Below are 18,520 nucleotides of genomic sequence, written 5' to 3'. Positions count from 1 at the left end.
CCGAATGATGTCGTCGCGCAGAATTTCGTCGACTTGTTGTCTTATGGCTTCACGTGCTCGCGTCGAAACTCGGTAAGGGCTCTGGAGGAGTGGTGGAGCGCACTCCGGTTATTATGCGATGCTTGCAACTGGTGTTTGTCGAATCCTTGATGACGTCAAAAACCAGTCTTTGTATCGTCGAAGCAGACTTCTGAGCTGTCGTTGCTTAATCATGGGGAGACTTGGATTTGTGTCTAAGTCTGGTTTGGGAAATATGGTCATCGAGGTAGATGCGGCATAATTCGACAGAACAAATGCATTGCTGGTTTTCACAATTTCCTCGATGTACGCGATCGTCGTACCCTTGTTGATGTGCTTGAACTCCTGGCTGAAGTTTGTGAGCAACACTTTCGCCTTCCCTCAGTGCAGTCGAGCGATCGCTCTTGCGACGTATTTTCACGTTTGGCAGTAGATGCTGGTCGCCATCGATGACGCCTTCTACGTCTGCGGATGTTTCCGTGCCGACGGAAATAATGCTGGCGCGAGGCGGGATGCTTAATGGATCTTCGAGAACAGTCAAAGCGTGGTGACTATGACAGCTCTCTGGCGGTACCGCTTGATCTTCCGACAGCGGTATGGACTTTGACTTAAGGCCGATGACAGTGTCGCGTTGGTTCAGGAAGTCCATGCCGAGAATGACGTCTCGTGAACACTGCTGGCGGATAGCGAAGGTGGCAGGGTAGGTCCGGTCGTGAACCGTAATTCTTGCCGTGCAGATTCCAGTCAGCTTTATAAGGTGTCCTCCAGCTGTCCGGATTTGAGGGCCTTCCCATTCAGTCTTAACTTTCTTCAACTGAGTGGCGAGCGGTCCAGTCCTCACGGAGTAGTCGGCTTCTGTGTCCATTAACGCAGTGACTGCAGGGCCATCGAGAAATAAATCGAGGTCGGTGATTCTTTGTCTTGCATTGCTGTTAGGTCTCAGCGTAAGATCACGGCAGCGTCGTGTTGACGTGTGGCTGGAATGCCGCGTTGTCAGGTCTTCTTTTGCAGGCATATTCCTTGCGTCTGGCTTCGTCGGGATGATGGTGTGTCGTTGATATATTGTCGAGATCGTCTTTTCAGCGTCTTCGTCGTCGGCGGAGAGTTGTCAGACGAACAGCAACCGCACCTCCATCGGTTGCTGCTTTTAGTTTTCCGGATATGGGTTCCCAGACCGGACACCCGGGCTGGGCCAGTGTATGATCGGCGTTGGACAAGTAGCGGCCCGGTGACGGCGAACAGGACGGTCGTCGAGAGCTCCTCTGAGCGGCGGCAAGGTATAGTCGGCGATGTCACGTGGGCGCTCACCTTGCTGTGGGCGCGGTGCGTTTACGGCGTACTCTCGCAGTCCCATCTCGCGGTAAGGACATCAGCGGTAGATGTGGCCGGCTTCTCCGCAATGATATCAAAGTAGATGGTGGTCGGGGGCACGCCAAACGTCAGTCTTCCCTTGAATGCTGCGCAGGGTGATGGGTTGGCGTACTGGAGGCGGCAGTGGTGGACGACCGAACAGTGGCGTTACCGGGCCCTGGTGCATGCGCGGAAGGGGAACGTGATGGCAGGCTACGACGGCGTACGTCACTGCTTCCGGCTGAGGCTGCGGCGATTGAGGTACTCCGAGTGATTGTTGGAGCTACTCGCGTACGACGTCGGCAATCGAAGGCACTTGAGGCTGTGATGAAGGGAACAGCTTCAAGCTCCTCCCGCACGACCGCTCTGATAGTCTCGCGCAGGACGTCGGTGGCTAGTGACTGAACTCCAGCGTAGTTTGTCCAGTTCATGCGGTGTTTGAATTGCCGGTTCCGCATTTCTAGTGTTCCCGATGCTGGTGGCCTTGCGAAGAAGCTCGTCGACGGCTTTCGGTGGGCTTTGTATAATTCCGGCTAAAAGTTCCACTTTCACACGACGCTTGAGTAGGTGGACTTTCTTCTCCTCGGACATTTCCTTGTCAACGTGGCGGAATAGAAGGCTCATCTCCTCCGTGAAGATCGCGATGGTCTCATTGGGCAGCTGCACTCGGCTGTCTAGTAGAGCTTGGGCTCGTTCTCTGCGTATGACGCTTGTGAATATCTGCAGGAAGCCGCTTCAGAAGAGGTCTCACATCTTTAAGGCGGCTTCTCTATTCTCGAAACACGTCCTGACAGTATCTTCCAATGCGAAAAAGACCTGTCGCCGCTTGTCGTCGGAGTCCTAGTTATTGAAGGCCGCGGTTCGTTCATAGGTCTCCAGCCAGGTACCTGGGTCTTCAGACGATGATCCATGGAAGGTTGGTGGCTTCCGAAGTTGTTGCAGCAGAATGGGGGATACCGGGGCAACCATTGTGGTTGCTGACTTGGGCTTGATCCCTCTGGTCTTCTCGGAAAGAGGTTCATATTACAGTAGCAGTCCTTGCTGCCAGTGGCTAGCTCGCTGGTCTTTGGCGGCATTGGTGTTGTCCTCAGACTTAGATCGCGGCTGTTCGGGGGCGTTCGGTACATAAACGCTCAAGCACCTCCACCAGATGTCACTAGTATTGACGGTGAATAAGGCAGCACAACTGGAAATTACGAAGCTAGCGTTTTATTAGGTTAACTTGTGCCCTCAAAAACAGGCCACACTCAAAGAACGCTACACTCAACAAACTTAGGAACTCAGCTGCGAAAACGACCATTGTCCATCCTGTGTATGTGACACCTGAGGATTTCACTGGGGATCTGTGTGGATCTAGCCCATAGCCAGCATGAAGATTGAGGTGTCGTTCAAACTATTGCTGATTGAAGCCGCAGTATCGCAATATCTGTCCAAACATGATCCCAACTTACTTTGAAATCGCTCGGAGATGCTGTTGAAGAAGGGCCTGAGCTTTGGCGACCATACGGCCCAAGCTCTCATGCGTTCCAAAAATCGGGAGATAGCGGTGAAGATAAAACACGGCAACGAAGCCAAAATATGCCTCATGACATAGACACTCAGGAAGCACTACCATAGGTACTGAAAGCAGTGAGAAAAACGCTGACGAGGACAAATCCTGGTCAGTGGGAATACCGCAGCAAGCGCTAAAAGAGGAATTAGACACTAATTTGGTACTGCCACATTCGTAACATTTTTTAGCCCTACTGAGGGTTGATAAAGAGGGGCTCGCTGCAGAACAAGGGGCAATATATGTCTCAACAAGCTGAAAGAACTGGAGGAAAAGGGGATAGCCAGAAAAGACATCACTTTTCAGTGCCGTGGTGGTCTTTTGTACCAACAGTACAAAGAAACGATGGGAGTACAGTACGATCAGTTCGTTGTTCCTTTAAAATACAGAGCTCCAATCCTCAAGCTGTGCCATGGCAATGAATGGGCGGGTCATTTAGACATAGAGAAGACTAAAGACAGGTTACTGCGATAATTTTATTGGCCGGCATGCTTCAAAGATGTACAGAATTATGTCCAGACGTTTGAGGCTTGTCAGAAAGTGGGGAAGCCACACGAAACTAGGAAAGTACCTATGAAGTTGGTTCTTGTAATCACTGAACCCTTCAAGCGCTTAGTGGTCGGTGTGATGGGACACCTTTCTTTCACTTGTTCAGGGCACAAATACATTTTGACGATGATTTGCCCCACAACCAAGGTTCCGGAGGTCTCTTCCCTTAAAAGAAATCAACTCATCGAGGTAGCTGAAGCCTGACTCTCGATATTCTCCTGTTTAGGTTTCCCATCTGAGCTGCAAAGCGATGAGGTCAGCGTGTTCACCAGAACCCTTACTAACATGTTCCTAGAAAGTTGCGGCATTCGCATCATTCGCAGTTTAGTGCAACATCCACAGAGCAACAGTGTAGAAGCATGGCACTCTGTGTTGAAAAGGGTACTGCAGGCTTTGTGTTACGAGCAAAAAAAAAGGACTGGGCGGCGCGCTTAGGCCGCTATGTTTGCCTTGCGGTCGGTGCCGCATGAAGACACAGGGTTCAGCTCAGCCGAGCCCGTTATGGTAGGTCGCTTCGATCTCCACTTCAAATGGTGCGCGACGCATGGGAAGGGCATGGAGATGATCCTACAGTTGTTTAGTACGTATTAGAACTGCTAGAGCAGTTGTAATATTGTCAAGAGCTGGTGGAAGCAAACATGAAATCCGCCCAGAGAAAAGGTAAAGTACACTACGATAGGAACGCTCGGAAGTGTACTTTCACTGTAGGAGATACGGTACCCTTACTAACGGCGTCCAGAAGAAGCAAACTAGAACGTCGTTTGGGAAGGACCTGCGGAAGTCATAGGGAAGCTCTCAGACATTAACTATGCCATCAAATTACTAGGCAGGCGTAAAAAGCTGAGGATCTACCACACGAGCCTAATAAAGCTATATCGAGAGCGCGAAGCCACAGTTCATCGCACACTAGATATGCCCAAAGTGGAAAAGAATTTGCTTATCCATTGCCATCAACAGAACTTCCACTTGCTAATGTTTACGCAGACATAGGCAGAGACCCAAGATTATATCCACCCCAGCGAAGCGAACTGCGAGAGCTCACGGGTAGCTTCGAAGTTTTTTTATCCTGTTTTTTTATCGGCCAGGTAGAACTGGCTTGATAGAGCGTGATATTAAGCTGCTATCGAACGTGCCCATTCAGTGCAGGCCCTACCGGGTTTCACCTAGGTAGAGGGAAATTTTGGAAACTGACACCCAGAGGATGTTAGAGCTGCGGTTAATTGTTCCCTCCGAGAGTGAGTACGCATCCCCACTAATTCTGGTTGAGGCTCAGGGGAAAGTCCCATTCCTTGTATCGATTGCCGCAAGCTAAACGCCATAACCAAGGATCAGAATTAGCCCATTCCTAATCTGCAAGAGTGGGTAAAGACCATCAGCATGGCATAATGTGTGTCTATGCTAGACTTAACCAGGGGTTACTGGCAGATACCATTGACAGAGAAAGCTAGCCATTATGCCGATTCTAGATACCTTACGGCCTCTTGGCCTCACCTCCGGATTAAGAAACGCTCCGTTCTGTTTCTCACGACTTATATGCCGGGTTCTGAAAGGAACGTAGCACTACACGCTTCTCTACTTAGATGACACCACAGTCTTCTCATACTTGGTACGAATATTTGCAGCACCGTAAGAAGACGCTGAAGAGCTTATGTGTGGCCGGTTTGGCCCTGAAGGGCGTAAAATGTCAACTAGGAACAGCCGAAGTTAGCTACTTAGGCCACAAAGTCGGACGTGGCTACAGGCGCCCTTTTAAGATAAAAGTAGCCGCCATATCAGATTACCCAAAACCCGTGACGAAAACATGTCCGTTCCTTTTTGGGACTAACTGGTTATTATCATCATTATATCTGTAAATTTTCTAAGATCGCGAGTCCATCGTGCACAGTTTACAAAAGAATGAACCAGTGGACCTTGTGTGGAATGAGCAAAAAATCATCTCTTGCCACATAAGCCGATAAACCGGTCTTTAGAGCTCCTGTGTATGATCTTCCTTTGACTCTGCAATGCGATGAAAGTGATCGAGGTATGGGCGCGGTACTCAGCAAAAAAAATGAACTCGGGGACGAACAACCGGGGTGGTGTTCGTAAGCCGGAAGCTGACCGTCGGCGAACTGGTCTATAGTACTTCAGAAAAGGAGCGCGCTTGCTTGGTATGGGCAATACACAAGCTCCAATGTTATCTGGCCGGATCACGGTTCATAGCGAAAACTGACCATTGTCCTTTGACGTGGTTTAGAAATATGTCCCTCGGCAATGGCAGACTGCTCCACTGGAGCCTGCAAGGGCTGCATAGCTGTACGTGATGTGTGCATAAGCTTTGATGTCAGGTACTGGAAAGGACGCGACAATCCGAACGTGGATGGCCTCAGCCATAGCTTCGCTGTGTGAAGCACAATGTGAAAAAGAGTTCCTTTTCCTTCTTTTCTTTTTCTTCGAATGCATCTTGTGTTCTTGTGTTGAACTTATGATTAACCCCTTTATTGCTGTGTTTCAAGGCACTCTCAGTTTCTCAGTAACCGTGGCTTTCTAAAAAAATCGTTAGGCACTAGGTCGGTCAAAATACACATTGAAATTTAGTTTTCTCCTTTTGTTATTTCTAGGGAATCTCGAACGAGGGCTGCAGGTACGATTCTGGTAAGGTTTTATGTGAAGAACGTGTGAACCTGGCAGTTCTCATGATTGGTTGGGTGTCTTCTGTTTATTGTGCCTTGGGCTTGGCGTGGCTTATTTCCAGAAGGTGTCATCTGGCATGACTTGGAACGAACAGCTGTTATGATCAGCTTCGACTTCAACCTCTCAAGTATGGGAAACATTCAAGCGGACTTTCCTGTCGAGATCATTGCCCTCTTCCACTAAAAAAAGCGTCACACGTATATGCCCTGCACAGACACAAAGGGGAGGACCCAAAGAAGACACAAAGGGGAAGAGGTCGTTGACTTCACAATCTGACAAAGGCACTGACACTTCCACAAGTGCCCCAAGCTTCTCGAGGAGACATGAACTACCCCGAGGGGTTATTTAAGGCCGGCCTGGCCCCCCTGTTAGGTAGAATTGCTCGAAATTCAGAGTCATAACTATGTACCAATGAAATTAAGAGATTATTTTCATGTTTTTCATCATCACGATTCCAGTCTTCGTCGTCGTTTCCTGATGCTTGTGGTGAATACCCATCGCACCCGGTCGAGAATGTATCATCGCCACGCCGTAATTCTGTCGCCAGCCCCCGTCGCCGCCCCCCCACATGTCAGCTCATGCAGCACCCCAAAAAAGATGAACTACCGACAACTGCCCGCTATGCTATCACAGCGGAGAAACGGGCCATGTCTACCGCCATTGCCCATACCGCGCCATGGAGGTTACGAAGGTTCACCGTCAACGCGCAGCGTCCAATGCAGACGAATGGCATCGTGATATCGCGGTCTATCTCGCCGTCACTCAGTGGAGACCTTCACGACCCTCACGTTCGCCATCACCAGGATGCTCTCTCCTGATAGCGCCGGCAGTACACTTACCCGACCCGTGGTCAGTCTTTCAGGCCATATCTAGAAAACTGAAAGTAGCAACCGATAGAGGCTATGGTTGTATTCGTCGAAATTCTGAAAATTCTCCGCCGCCAACGAAGATGCCGCAAGAACCATTCCCATGTAGCGACGGGTAGCGGGTAGAACCATTCGGGTAGCGACGACACGCCGCTACCCGAATGAAGCCTCAAGTACAAGGAAATGCCGCCTAAGGAAAAGTTGATGACAGGATGTAACACCACTGGGACAACGCGATGCAGCCATGATCCAACGCTGCAGCATATCTCCAATGCAAGACAAAGGATGCATCACAGACTTCGACGTGCTTCTTGACGGCCATGCAGCCATCACTTTAACACACACAAGAGCTGACTATTCCGTCATAAGTGGATCCTTCGGTGCTGAGTTGAAGAAAGTAAATACATGGGAAGTTCGCCAAATTAGAATGGCGCGAGGACACCTAAAGCACCGAATAGAAAGAGTCACGGTTCATAAACATACCTTGCATCGATCGTTATCCTCCATATTAGGCTGCCAAGCACGAGTTCGCGGGATCGAATCCCGGCCAGGGCTACGGCATTTCGATGGAGGCGAAATGCGAAAACACCCCTGAATTTAGATTTAGGTGCATATTAAAGAACCCTAGGTTGTTCAAATTTCCGGAGTCCCCCACTATGGCATGCCTCTTAATCAGATTGTGATTTTGGCACGTAAGACTACATAAATTTTCTTATCCACCAACAATGCTCACAGGCCGTAATTCCCGGCATGGACTTCTTTAGTCAGTACAGTGCAGTCATCGACTTAAAGTCTAAACCAGTAACTTTGTCTATACACATACCGATACAACCGGATAGGACCCTCAATGAACATGCCTTGAGTGTATTTGAAGACCAAGTCAATACTCCACTTCGTGCCAGCATCCTGATTTCTGTTGGTACAGAAGCAGTAAGTGAGATAGAAGCAATCGCAGAGAGCAGTGACTACCAGCTGCTTGACCGCGAACTTGGCATCGGAAGAGGCATCATTCAATTCCATAAAGGATAAATCTCGGGTAATCGTGACAAGTTTCAGCCAGAAATTTATACACCTGAACAAGAGCACAAAGATTGCATACATAGAAGGTGTTGAAACTAGTAATATGTTTGCCCTCTCGGATTCTACCACATCTACTTAGACCCTGAACACTCGAATTCTTCCGATGTGTAAACAGGAACAGCATCGAAGTCTTCTACAACAGTGAAAGGACTGCTACACAGTGTCGCCAAAGATTCAGCAAACACGAATTTCGAAACACCACAGAATCACCGAAGAATGTGCAAGACTACTCACTCAGTTCCCCTACCGACTTTTCACACTAGAATGAGAAGTTATAAAACAACTTTACTAAATGCTGCGCAAAGAAATCATCCAGCCCTTTAGAAAATTCCAAAGGCACCTCGCTGTAGTCTTAGTGAAGAAGGGTGGAAGTCTGAATTCTAGCATCAATTATGGTCACTTAACGTACGCACGTTGATATCGATTTCGACACTCCAAGCTTGCGTCCTTTGAGGCTTATCTTGTTCTACAACAATGGTCATCTGTCTTGCACACCTTTCCTTTTTAAACGGTGTGCGCCCGGTACTTCCAGGTTACGAATGGCATGCATGTCATCAACATTCATTGCATTATCTATAGGAAAGCAGCAAGCGAAATTTTTAAGAAAGGAAACGCAAACAAGGTTGATGACGATTATTGTTTCGGGAAAAGCTCTAAAGGGCACAAACTTTTTAAGAATGAATTGTTAGGTGCAGGTTATCCATTCCATGATTCTTCTCAGTATTCAAAAGAAAGCCTATGCAGTATTTTTAAAAAAGGAGCCCCACGCCCCATTTGTCTGCCGCAGCTGTGCTGCTGTCGAGCGCGCGGCGAACGAACTAATCTTGCCCGTGTAATTTCCATTTTGATTATAGATACGACATATCGAATCTCTTTGAGGTGGCTGCTACATTCATGGCCATATTCGATACGGCAACTTGGTTTTGGCTCTTTGCTTACCGCTGTTGCAAACTGTCCTGCTCTCAGCCTGCATGCCGCAAGTCTACCGGTGGCAATCCACGTCGCAAGCAGCGAGCAATTAAGGCCGTTCGCAAGTCAGCACCTGCCAGTGGTGGGGTCAGGAAACCGCACCGTTACAGGCCTGGAGCTGTGGCTCTGTGCGAGATTCGGCGATGTCAAAAAGGAACTGACTATTGTGAAGGTCCCCAACACTATTGCCATAACACTATAGTGACGGGGTAACAGCAGCCGATTCTGTCTGGTTTCATGGTGGCAACAGGTGAACCCTTTTACCCATTCTGCTTTGCCGAGGCACGCTGGTGGGTGGCGTCGCAGCCAATGGGAATTTAGCGGCTGTTTCGCACCCAAGTTGGCAACCAAGTAAAGCGTAATTGAAAGCGTAAATAGACAACCAGGAGTCATAAAAAATACAATGAGAGACACGGAGACAGTGAAATGGATGCAGAAAATGCAAACAAAAAAGACCGTGGAGATTTCCAAGAATAGGAAGAAATTAGATAGGGAACTCTGTACGATAACACAAAAGGCTATGCATGCCTTGCTAATTGAGGCTCGAGCTAGTTGCTTAAGGACAAAAACATATAAAAGCAAATATTTGCAACAAGATGAGGCATGTGTCTGCTGCAGCGAAAATCCGGAGACCACGTACTCAGCACATCCTAATTAAATGCGAACGTATTCCCCCACTGAGACCCGTAGACAACATACACGCTCGAGAAGCACTTGGATTTAAACTGGACGGAAGCATCAACCGGTCAGCAGTCGATATAAGCATGAGATGCTTAAAGTATTGGTGATAAAAAAGTAGGGAAGAGATTAATACGGCCGGATACATTGGAAGCTTAGTTAGTGGTACAAGCTAGACAGATGTGTTTTGAGGAAGAATAAATTAATAAGGAGATGTACACAAAAATACTAGGATGAAAAGCTTGTATAGCATACGTGATTAACTCCTGCAAGTAGTTAATGTTAAAATGGGGCGGTTGCATTGGGGTGGGGGTGACTATTTGTGACGCCCCATTTCAAAGGTCATGCCAATAAATCATCATCATCGAAGCGTTAGAGAGGAACCGCGTGGCATACACACCTCATATATGACGCGTCTCTGAGGCGGCAATAAGGTGTGTCTGCACTATTTCAGTGCTAATCGCATTAACGTCGACCGTCATATTAAGATAGATGGGTTATGCCAGAAATTTTTAGCAGTAGTTTTAACATGGCGAGAGAACACTTATTGGCTGGTATTCATGTCGCATAAGCACAAAATAGAACTGCGTATTGTAGGCGTATCATAACGAACAGTGTACTGGACACTTAGGCTTTAGTAGGCCATTAGTAGGCATATGCCAGGAACACTATCGGCAGTAGCTAACTTCGAAGAAAATCATGTTTATGAACGTAGACTGCCCGCAAAACATTCGCGACCTGCTTGTATGCGGTGCTTTCTTGCTGCTCGACGAGCTCTGGGCCATGCGTCTTGCACAATAATTTGACAAAACTTATTCCTTATATCGTGTCACACTTCATCACACCAAGTCCACATTTTGCGTCTTTTCTGCACTCATCTTGCCATCCTAGGGCCTGTCAATCATCCTTCCCCTACCCGATGCTGAGTAGGACGTAGGTAATCTTTGTTTATATTGTGCCAACTCTGTACTTAATTTTCAAAATATGTGCCCGCAGAAATGTGCTTTATAAATATACCTACCTGCGCCAGATACTTGTACTTTAAAATAAATCAATAGTTGTGCGGTTCTGAATACATTCAAGGGATTTAGACAGGTTAGAAAGATGTGGTTCCCATCATGTGCCTGCGTACTCCATGTCTGGAACACACCAGTGTTAGGTAAGCTAGTTTCTTTAACACACGGCGTAAAAAGACGCAAGTTATGGTTCAGCAGTACGCAGTAGTATTGTAATGTGGTCTACTTAAACTTTGCCCTCGTATAGTCTTCCCTTATCCTTCTTTTCCTATTACGCTCTCTCGTAGATCCAACTCGCAACAAGTGCAACAAGAAGGAGCACGAAGCTTGCCACGCAACTAAAAAAGAATGCGACTTCACCGCGCAGGCGGCCACGTGCATTGGTAAGAAACCAGTCTCTGAAGAATCTGTTACAATCGCGAACTGCTAGTTCCATGAGAAACCGGCGCAGAAAAGAATGCCAGATACTCGCGGGCATTCTCTGCTGCTTCTGTTCCTAACCGCCTTTCATGCATCTTCATGAAGATTCCCCAAAAAATACTTTCTGACAATGTTTTGCATAGTGAAATAAAAGCCCTGTACAGCTAATCTCTAGGGGCTTCAAAGTGTCCACGAAGGAAACGCATTCTCGAAGAGGTTTTTCTTCAATCGAAAGCAATCTGAAATGTACGGTAGTGCAGAGTATATTATGACATGTAATGTGTTGATGAATCAAGTGACATTTATTGTTCACTGCCCAAAAACTCCTCAGTACTATTTAACAGCTAACTTAGCGGCCGCGATGTTCCCAATTCATGAATTTTTGATACGCGCTCTCTTTCTCTATTTTAACTATATCTGATTACGTTGCCTATATTCGGTAATGTTTATTTTATCATAGTTGCCTCGTATCATAGTTGCCAATAGCATGTCACTATTGGTTACTACATTTGATTGGCGGTTTCTTTATTTCTAAAATTGCTTTCATTGTGTCATATCTTTGCTGACGTGTTCGCAATGTCCCCTGCGCTTTGTATTGCGTACAGGCCTGAAATACTTAAAATAAATAAATAGCTACGTAAATCTCCGCAAAAGGCGCAGGTTCAGAACTCAACAAAATAACTTGGACAGTAGGCGTCAAAAGTGGGGGACAGGACATATGAGCGGTGGCCCTCTGCCATTGCCTTTCGTACGGCTTCGGCTACAAACGTACATACTTGGTCACTTTGCTGAGTGGCCAGAAAATCTAGGGAGAAGCTAATTTGACAGCAAGTTCCTCTCCACATCCCCCAGTTGGAGGGAGTTAAAGAGGATTTATTTTGAGGCGGTAGAGGGCTTTGCTGTGAAATTAGCTTCGCCCAGAAATCTAGCGCTCCCTAAACTCCCTCGCCCTTCTACACCCCTTGCCACCGGGCACTTCCGACACGCGACGCAAGTTGACCGCAAGAGTGGTTCGTATTTTTGAGAAATAAAACCAAAAGGAACTGTGTACTGTGCGCAAGTATCGTCCATCTTTCGCGATCCTATGCGTACAGCCTCCGCAAGGCATGTTTGCACACTATAACGGCGAGATTGGCGATAGTGCAAGCAAAGTATGCTCCAGTGCGGCCGTCGTCATCTACGCTGTTCACTTCGGAGGACACAGGTCCTGCCAGGGTTGTCTGCGTCGGTACACTTTGCAAAGAATCTGTGCGAAGCAGAACACCCTACCAAAACGGTTATCTACGATACGCTTTCCATTGTGGTTTCGAATTACTGGACACACGCATGTGCCATAGAATTGAGACGAAATGAAGTTAAGAAAATTTATCAGCACACACAAGATGTCTGCGAACGACGGGGCTTCACAGACAAAAGCAAGGCGTGTGCACTGTTGAATGAAGGGAAGCGCGTAGCAGACCACACTCGGACTGGAGAGTCCTTGATGCACTTGTGCGTACATGTACAATTACCTATCTCGCAGCTTCTCGTCGTTATAAGCCGCTGACAAACGGTGTGGTAGACGCTCGCACGGTGTTATTAAGATCTGGGAGGCTGCACAAGCTGCATAGAACGAGTAAAACCGCGAGGCTCTGAGTCTGAGTTGTTTGTAACTTGCAAGACCATAGTTTTGGACTACACGACTTCCACCTTTTTTCTCTCGTACCAGATAACAACCGCACCACCTGCAATGAAAAAGAGAAGAAGGCATGCCAGGAAAGGGGGAAATGTTGCGACTTCAGCGCCGGTATCGCCCTCTGCATCTGTAAGCAATTCTATATCTATACTCGAACACAGCCTGTCGTGACTGCTTACACTCCTTCCGCACTGAAATTACACCTTTCAGACACGTGTTTCCATATGGATATGAAGCTTACTTTTGAATATTCCGACAAGTGACGGCAACATAAAAAGTTTGAACAGAGCTCTGAATGCAGCATTTACCGTCGGCTAACGAAAAAAGCTGCAGTACCACCCGAAAGGTGAAGCGTTGATTGCGATAGCAAATTATTAGACAGCTTATTATTATTAGACGCAGCTATAGCAGTTCTATCGGTGTACCAACTGCCGTAAACAGTCAATTTGTAGTTAAATTAACAAGCATGGTGTCGCGCGCACAAGCAAACACGAACACATTTCACTCGATGACCGCGGACACTCGCTGTCAGAACGCTGACGTGATGGAGCGGCAGCAGCGGCGAGCGAATTGCCCTTCGTTCTGCCTCTCGTTTCAAAGCGAACTAGTCGCGTCAGAACACAGCGCACACGAAGCCATCGGCTTTAACTAGTTTTCGAACCCACCAAAGATTGCCTCAACCCGCCGTGGTTGCTCAGTGTCTATGATGTTGGGCTGCAGAGCACGAGGTCCCGGGATCGAATCCCGGCCACGGCGGCCGCATTTCGATGAGGGCGAAATGCGAAAACACCCGTGTACTTAGATTGAGGTGCACATTAAAGAGCCCCAGGTGGTCGAAAATTTCCGAGTCCTCCAGTACGGGCGTGCCTCACAATCAGAAAATGGTTTTGGCACGTAAAACCCCATAATTAATTTAGATTGCCTAAAAATGGGACGAGCGCAGCCGCGGCCGCAGTAGATCAGACCCGCGGCGCGCTCTGCCCTCCCCTCCGCCCTAGCACGCACACATCTTCCCGCTTCTGCCCTTGCGCGCGCGAGAAGACGCCACCGCACCGAGCCACCATCCTTCTCAGCTCACCCTTGCCTGCTTTCCCTCGCACCCCCAGCATACGGCGTGGGGCCACGGTCTTATCGCGCTTGCGCTTTGTACGGAACATCACGGCTACGCCAATCCCGATAGCGACGGAAGAAGTTCGCCTGGGTGTCCCTATAATTGCTACCGCAATTAAAACTATATCATGTCACTTTATTATGGAGATTATTGCAAAGCAACGGCATTTTCTAAAGTGCACTGTCGGATTGACGAGAAATACCACGTGTTGTTCTGGATAAGTGACTCCTAATTAATGTTGTTTCTTGCAACGAAGGCTCTTAACTTGACCAGCGCATCTACTTGCATCAAATATTTCTGTTGTTTTCATAATAAAACGCATTATCGATAAGAGATGAACATGCCTAATCAATTTAATTTTTGCAGTTATGACGACTGGCTTAATGTGACGTAAATAATCGGTCTACAAAACCAATTTCTTGCCTGCCACGTTTCCGCCATGTTTACAGAAAGATAATTAAATCTAGGGGCCTCAATGAAACCCAGTCATAAATTATGACTCAAGGGACTGTAGTTCGGTACCCCATGATGTCCAGGAAAAGAGTAAGTTGTCTTTTTTTTGTAATGCAGATATACCTCTTTGCTAACACCTCTGCGTGGCGCTGAGTTTTCTGCGTCCTGAAAAACGGGCAAAAATACAATTCGGAGAACCGAGGAGTGTGGGAAACTCAACACTTTCCTCATCTGTTCTCCACCTTGTGTTCTTTCTCAGTGCTGTTTTTTTGTTAAGATAATCATCCTTTGAAAACCCTCCCGGACTCTGCTAACCGCGACGGCTGCTGCCTCGTCGAAAAGAGCGCGTGCTCTATTCGCCATTAGGTCAAGGAGGCAGGAACCATACGGGCGCAGATATTAAATCAAGCTTGCCACTCTCCTTCACATCACGTCCGGCGCTTCTCTCTCTCTCTCTCTCTGACATGCACCTCTCCTTGTCATTCTTTCTCCCACAAATGTCAGACATGTATCCTTCGTCCTCGTTACGTCACTACGTCGATGTTCTACAATGTGCATTCGCGTGAGCACGCTGTTTGCATTTCAGCACAGCTCATGAACGTTGTAGAGGGGAGGGGGGGCGTAGATTGCTAATCATGTTGAAGGTGGCACGAAATTACGCGTTGCGCAGAACGACAGTAAACGCAATTGCCCCCGTCGCATCATTTTATTGCGATAGCAATTATATGGACACTCCAGGCGGATTTCTGCTGTCGCCGTCGCCATTACCGTGCGGTTCCCTATGAGTGAGAGCGTGTGGGGGTGAGCCGGCGAACGCGGTTTAATCTCGCGTGCGCGAGCGCGGAGAGCGGCTCGGATGTGTGCCCTCTCCGGTGGCGTACGAGGCAGTGGGGTGAGCCGAGGGAGGAGGGGCGTTCTTCCCCGGCGGCTGCTACAGTGCCTCGATGTCCTCCTCGTCCGCTGCTCCGTACAGTGTGGACACAACCGCGGCGTATTCTACGGCGTTGGCCACGCGATTCGCGCACGCCGTAGTAGACGCCTTTGGCCGACGCCGTAGGGACGCGTTGCCGGCGCTCGTGTGGGTTGAAAGCGGTCTGCGACGTGGCTAAAGTGCGCGCTCGCGCGGGGCTCATCTTCAAACCGATCTGCGATGTTTGCAGAGTGCGCGTAGTGTCGGTGTCTTAGTATGCGCTGTGCTTTCGACGCTCTGTCCGTGTTGACACGACAGATGCACGGAGGTCAATTGGCTCGCGGCTCCTGCCGCGATTCTTAACCCCAGCGTCTTCAGAGACAGTTTCCGCAGTCATCGAGCGAGATGTGTTTAATTTACCTGTGCGTGCGTGACACCGTGCTGGTTAATTTAATTATAAAACATGTTGACTGGCTAGTTGGTTTGAATACATGATAGAATGTGTAAGCGCGATGGAACAAGGACTTAGAAAGAAGCAGACACACAGACAGTGCTGTCTCCGTGTGCCTGTTTTCTTTCTACGCCTTCGATCGTTGAGTCACGCTTACTGATTCTATCATTGTTACTTGAGTTAGTAAGCGAACGTTTACAAGTTTATACGGCCGCTAAATCTACTATCCTTACTTCGCACAGGTATGTACTAATTTGCTATCGCAATCAGTGCTTCGCATTTCCGGTGGAACTGCAAATTTTATTCTATAACGTTTGATTAACCGCTTCGCACATATTCAAACGCGCCCGTTGGACGTTTGTTATTATTCGTCTTTTTTTTCGACGTGCGAGCGAATGCTCCAACTTCCCCGATGTTTTCACGCCTGAGAATATTTCATTGGTTTCGTTCTTTTCTCCTCCACAGCCGGAAGACGCACAAAATGTAACGAAGAGGAGGAGGCCATATGCCGGGAACTGGGATACAGCTGCGATTTCTCGCTCGGAGCAGCTCTGTGCGTTGGTAAGTACACCCGCCGTGTAGTGCGATATGTGACCGGGCTTTGTTCACTCATTTGTTTGCTCTCTTACTTTTATTCTCTTAAATTTTAAGGAACTGGGTTAGACGGCATTGGTAAAAGCAACCATGGTACCCGACTAGACCATGCCGCTCTGACAAGTATATATATATATATATATATATATATATATATATATATATATATATATATATATATATATATATATATATATATATATATATATATATATATACGTGGGAAAATACAACAGACACCGCTACAGCGACATCAAAAGTGGATCGTCTCTAAGCCGGATGGTCCTCGAATTATTAAATTCTTACAAGTATAGCGATGAAAAGCGCAACAGCAGAATTAAACGCCAGATTATCTCGTGAACCACGAGCCGGACGAGGAAAACAAGCTAAAAGCATAGCCACTTATTTGCGCATGCATATGACCAATTACCATGTCGTGCAGACCACAAAAGTAACACATAGAGAACTATAACCTCGCAAGAAATTTCACAAACGATGGCATAACAATGAGTGCGAAGATTTGACATTTGTGTTTTCCGTTCCGCCAATGATAGGCCTTCTTTCGTACGATTTTCCGGATTTTGCGTCATGAATAAGCGGCAATTACTCATTACTTCCGCAAGCGTCACGTCGCCAGTTATGTGTCCTTTTTTTCACATGGTTGTTTTCTTTTCGTAGACAAAACGAGCACGGACTGTAATGAGGAAGAGACCAAGACATGCAAATTTAGGAAGGAAGAGTGCGACTTCACCACGCACGCAGCATTTTGCATCGGTAAGCCACTATCCGAGATGAGGTGCGCTTAACGATGTTTGCCACTGGCAGACTTATGCCAGTGACACGCGTAACTGTGTAAATTCTTGTTTTTCATGCAACTGCATTTTTTTAATCATTCTCCGGTAGATCCAAATCGCACAGATTGCAATGAAGAGGAAAAGCAACGGTGTGAAGCCCTCGGCAAAGCATGCCAGTTCGTAAACGGGACCTCTTTGTGTTACGGTAAGGAGCTCCTTTTGTTGAAAGAGAGCTGTGACGAAAAAGACTTCCGCTTGTTCTAGGTTGTCGCGTTTGATCTTTTCCTTGTCCTGTGAGCGTGCGTGTGTTCTGAGACCCTCGTGGCCTTTTTCAGGGTAACTCACTCTAGTAACTGCAGGGCTGTTGACTTTTGAATGTCTAAACACATACAAAATTGCGCGATATATAATAAGATTACGCGAATATGCGGAAGTTCTAACACGAATCGGACAAACTACTGCTTGAAACCACGGTGCCTAATTGCAGAAGCCGATTTCATCGAACATTCTATTCCTGCCGAACATGCAGGCTTAATGCAAATATCGGTTAGCCCTTGCTCGCCGTCAGAAGTGCGCGTGTTTATAGCTGGCCACACATTTCAAATGATTGCGACTCTATCAGAAAGTATTTTTTAACCCTTCGTATTGTGAGGTGTACGTTTTATTTTTTGACGGTAACCATATTTCCCCTCGTCGTCTCTATTTGTTGCTCGGGCTAATTTGCAAGCCTCGCAGACTCACCGACTTTCGTATAGTATTGTTTGTAGTTTAAAAAAAACTTTTCCCACACTTGTTCTCCGTAGGCTATGTTTTTCTATTCATAGTAGTACAACATTATTACTTATTACGTAACAGCTCGTTCCAGGCTGATGCACAAATAGATGTCATCTCTTTAGCTGACAGCTGTAAGCTGTACGTGGTAAAGTCAATATTAGCAGAAGCTGTCCTTCACAATATCTCCTGCAAATGATCAATATCTCAGTCCTACAGTCAAATTCAGCGTGCATATAATAGCCACTTTCTATAACATGAGCAGATTTCGATTGTTCATACCGCAAAGTCACCTTGTAGGAGTTCCCCGGTAACTTTTCGTGTATTCTGTTCTGTTTTTTTTTTGGGGGGGGGGGGGGTAGGCTTGGGCACTTGTAAAACTCTTGCTTGGGCTAGTTGGTTCATGCTTGAAGTAGTAAAGGCAAGGCGCAGAAGACCAGGACTCAGGAAGAAGAACACAAACGACAGGACGGGCGCCTCCTGTCGTTTGTGTTCTTCTTCCTGAGTCCTGGTACCCACAATGATACCCACAAGTTTCTGTGGCATTAATGTATGACTTATTACCAATTTACATTGCAACTATGCCAACAAAA

The 18,520-nt window shown here is 47.3% G+C and overlaps 1 protein-coding gene and 1 long non-coding RNA gene across 2 annotated transcripts in view; both read left to right on the top strand.

Annotated features, from left to right (window-relative positions):
* LOC142591413 (uncharacterized) overlaps positions 1-6,322 on the top strand; it is a 57,318-nt gene extending 50,996 nt beyond the window's left edge. Inside the window, exon 14 of the mRNA XM_075703741.1 lies at positions 6,201-6,322. Within this exon, the coding sequence (XP_075559856.1) occupies positions 6,201-6,322 (122 nt within the window). The remainder of the gene's footprint in view (positions 1-6,200) is intronic.
* A 9,917-nt stretch (positions 6,323-16,239) lies between these two features.
* On the top strand, positions 16,240-17,363 carry LOC142591046 (uncharacterized). The gene is made up of 3 exons (XR_012830316.1): positions 16,240-16,329; positions 17,041-17,136; positions 17,266-17,363. It is a non-coding gene; the product is annotated as an uncharacterized LOC142591046 (long non-coding RNA).
* The last annotated feature ends 1,157 nt before the right edge of the window (positions 17,364-18,520 follow it).

Source organism: Dermacentor variabilis, chromosome 8 (assembly GCF_050947875.1).
Source record: "Dermacentor variabilis isolate Ectoservices chromosome 8, ASM5094787v1, whole genome shotgun sequence".
NCBI classification, from domain to species: domain Eukaryota; kingdom Metazoa; phylum Arthropoda; class Arachnida; order Ixodida; family Ixodidae; genus Dermacentor; species Dermacentor variabilis.
This window is presented reverse-complemented; position numbering and strand designations above follow the sequence as displayed.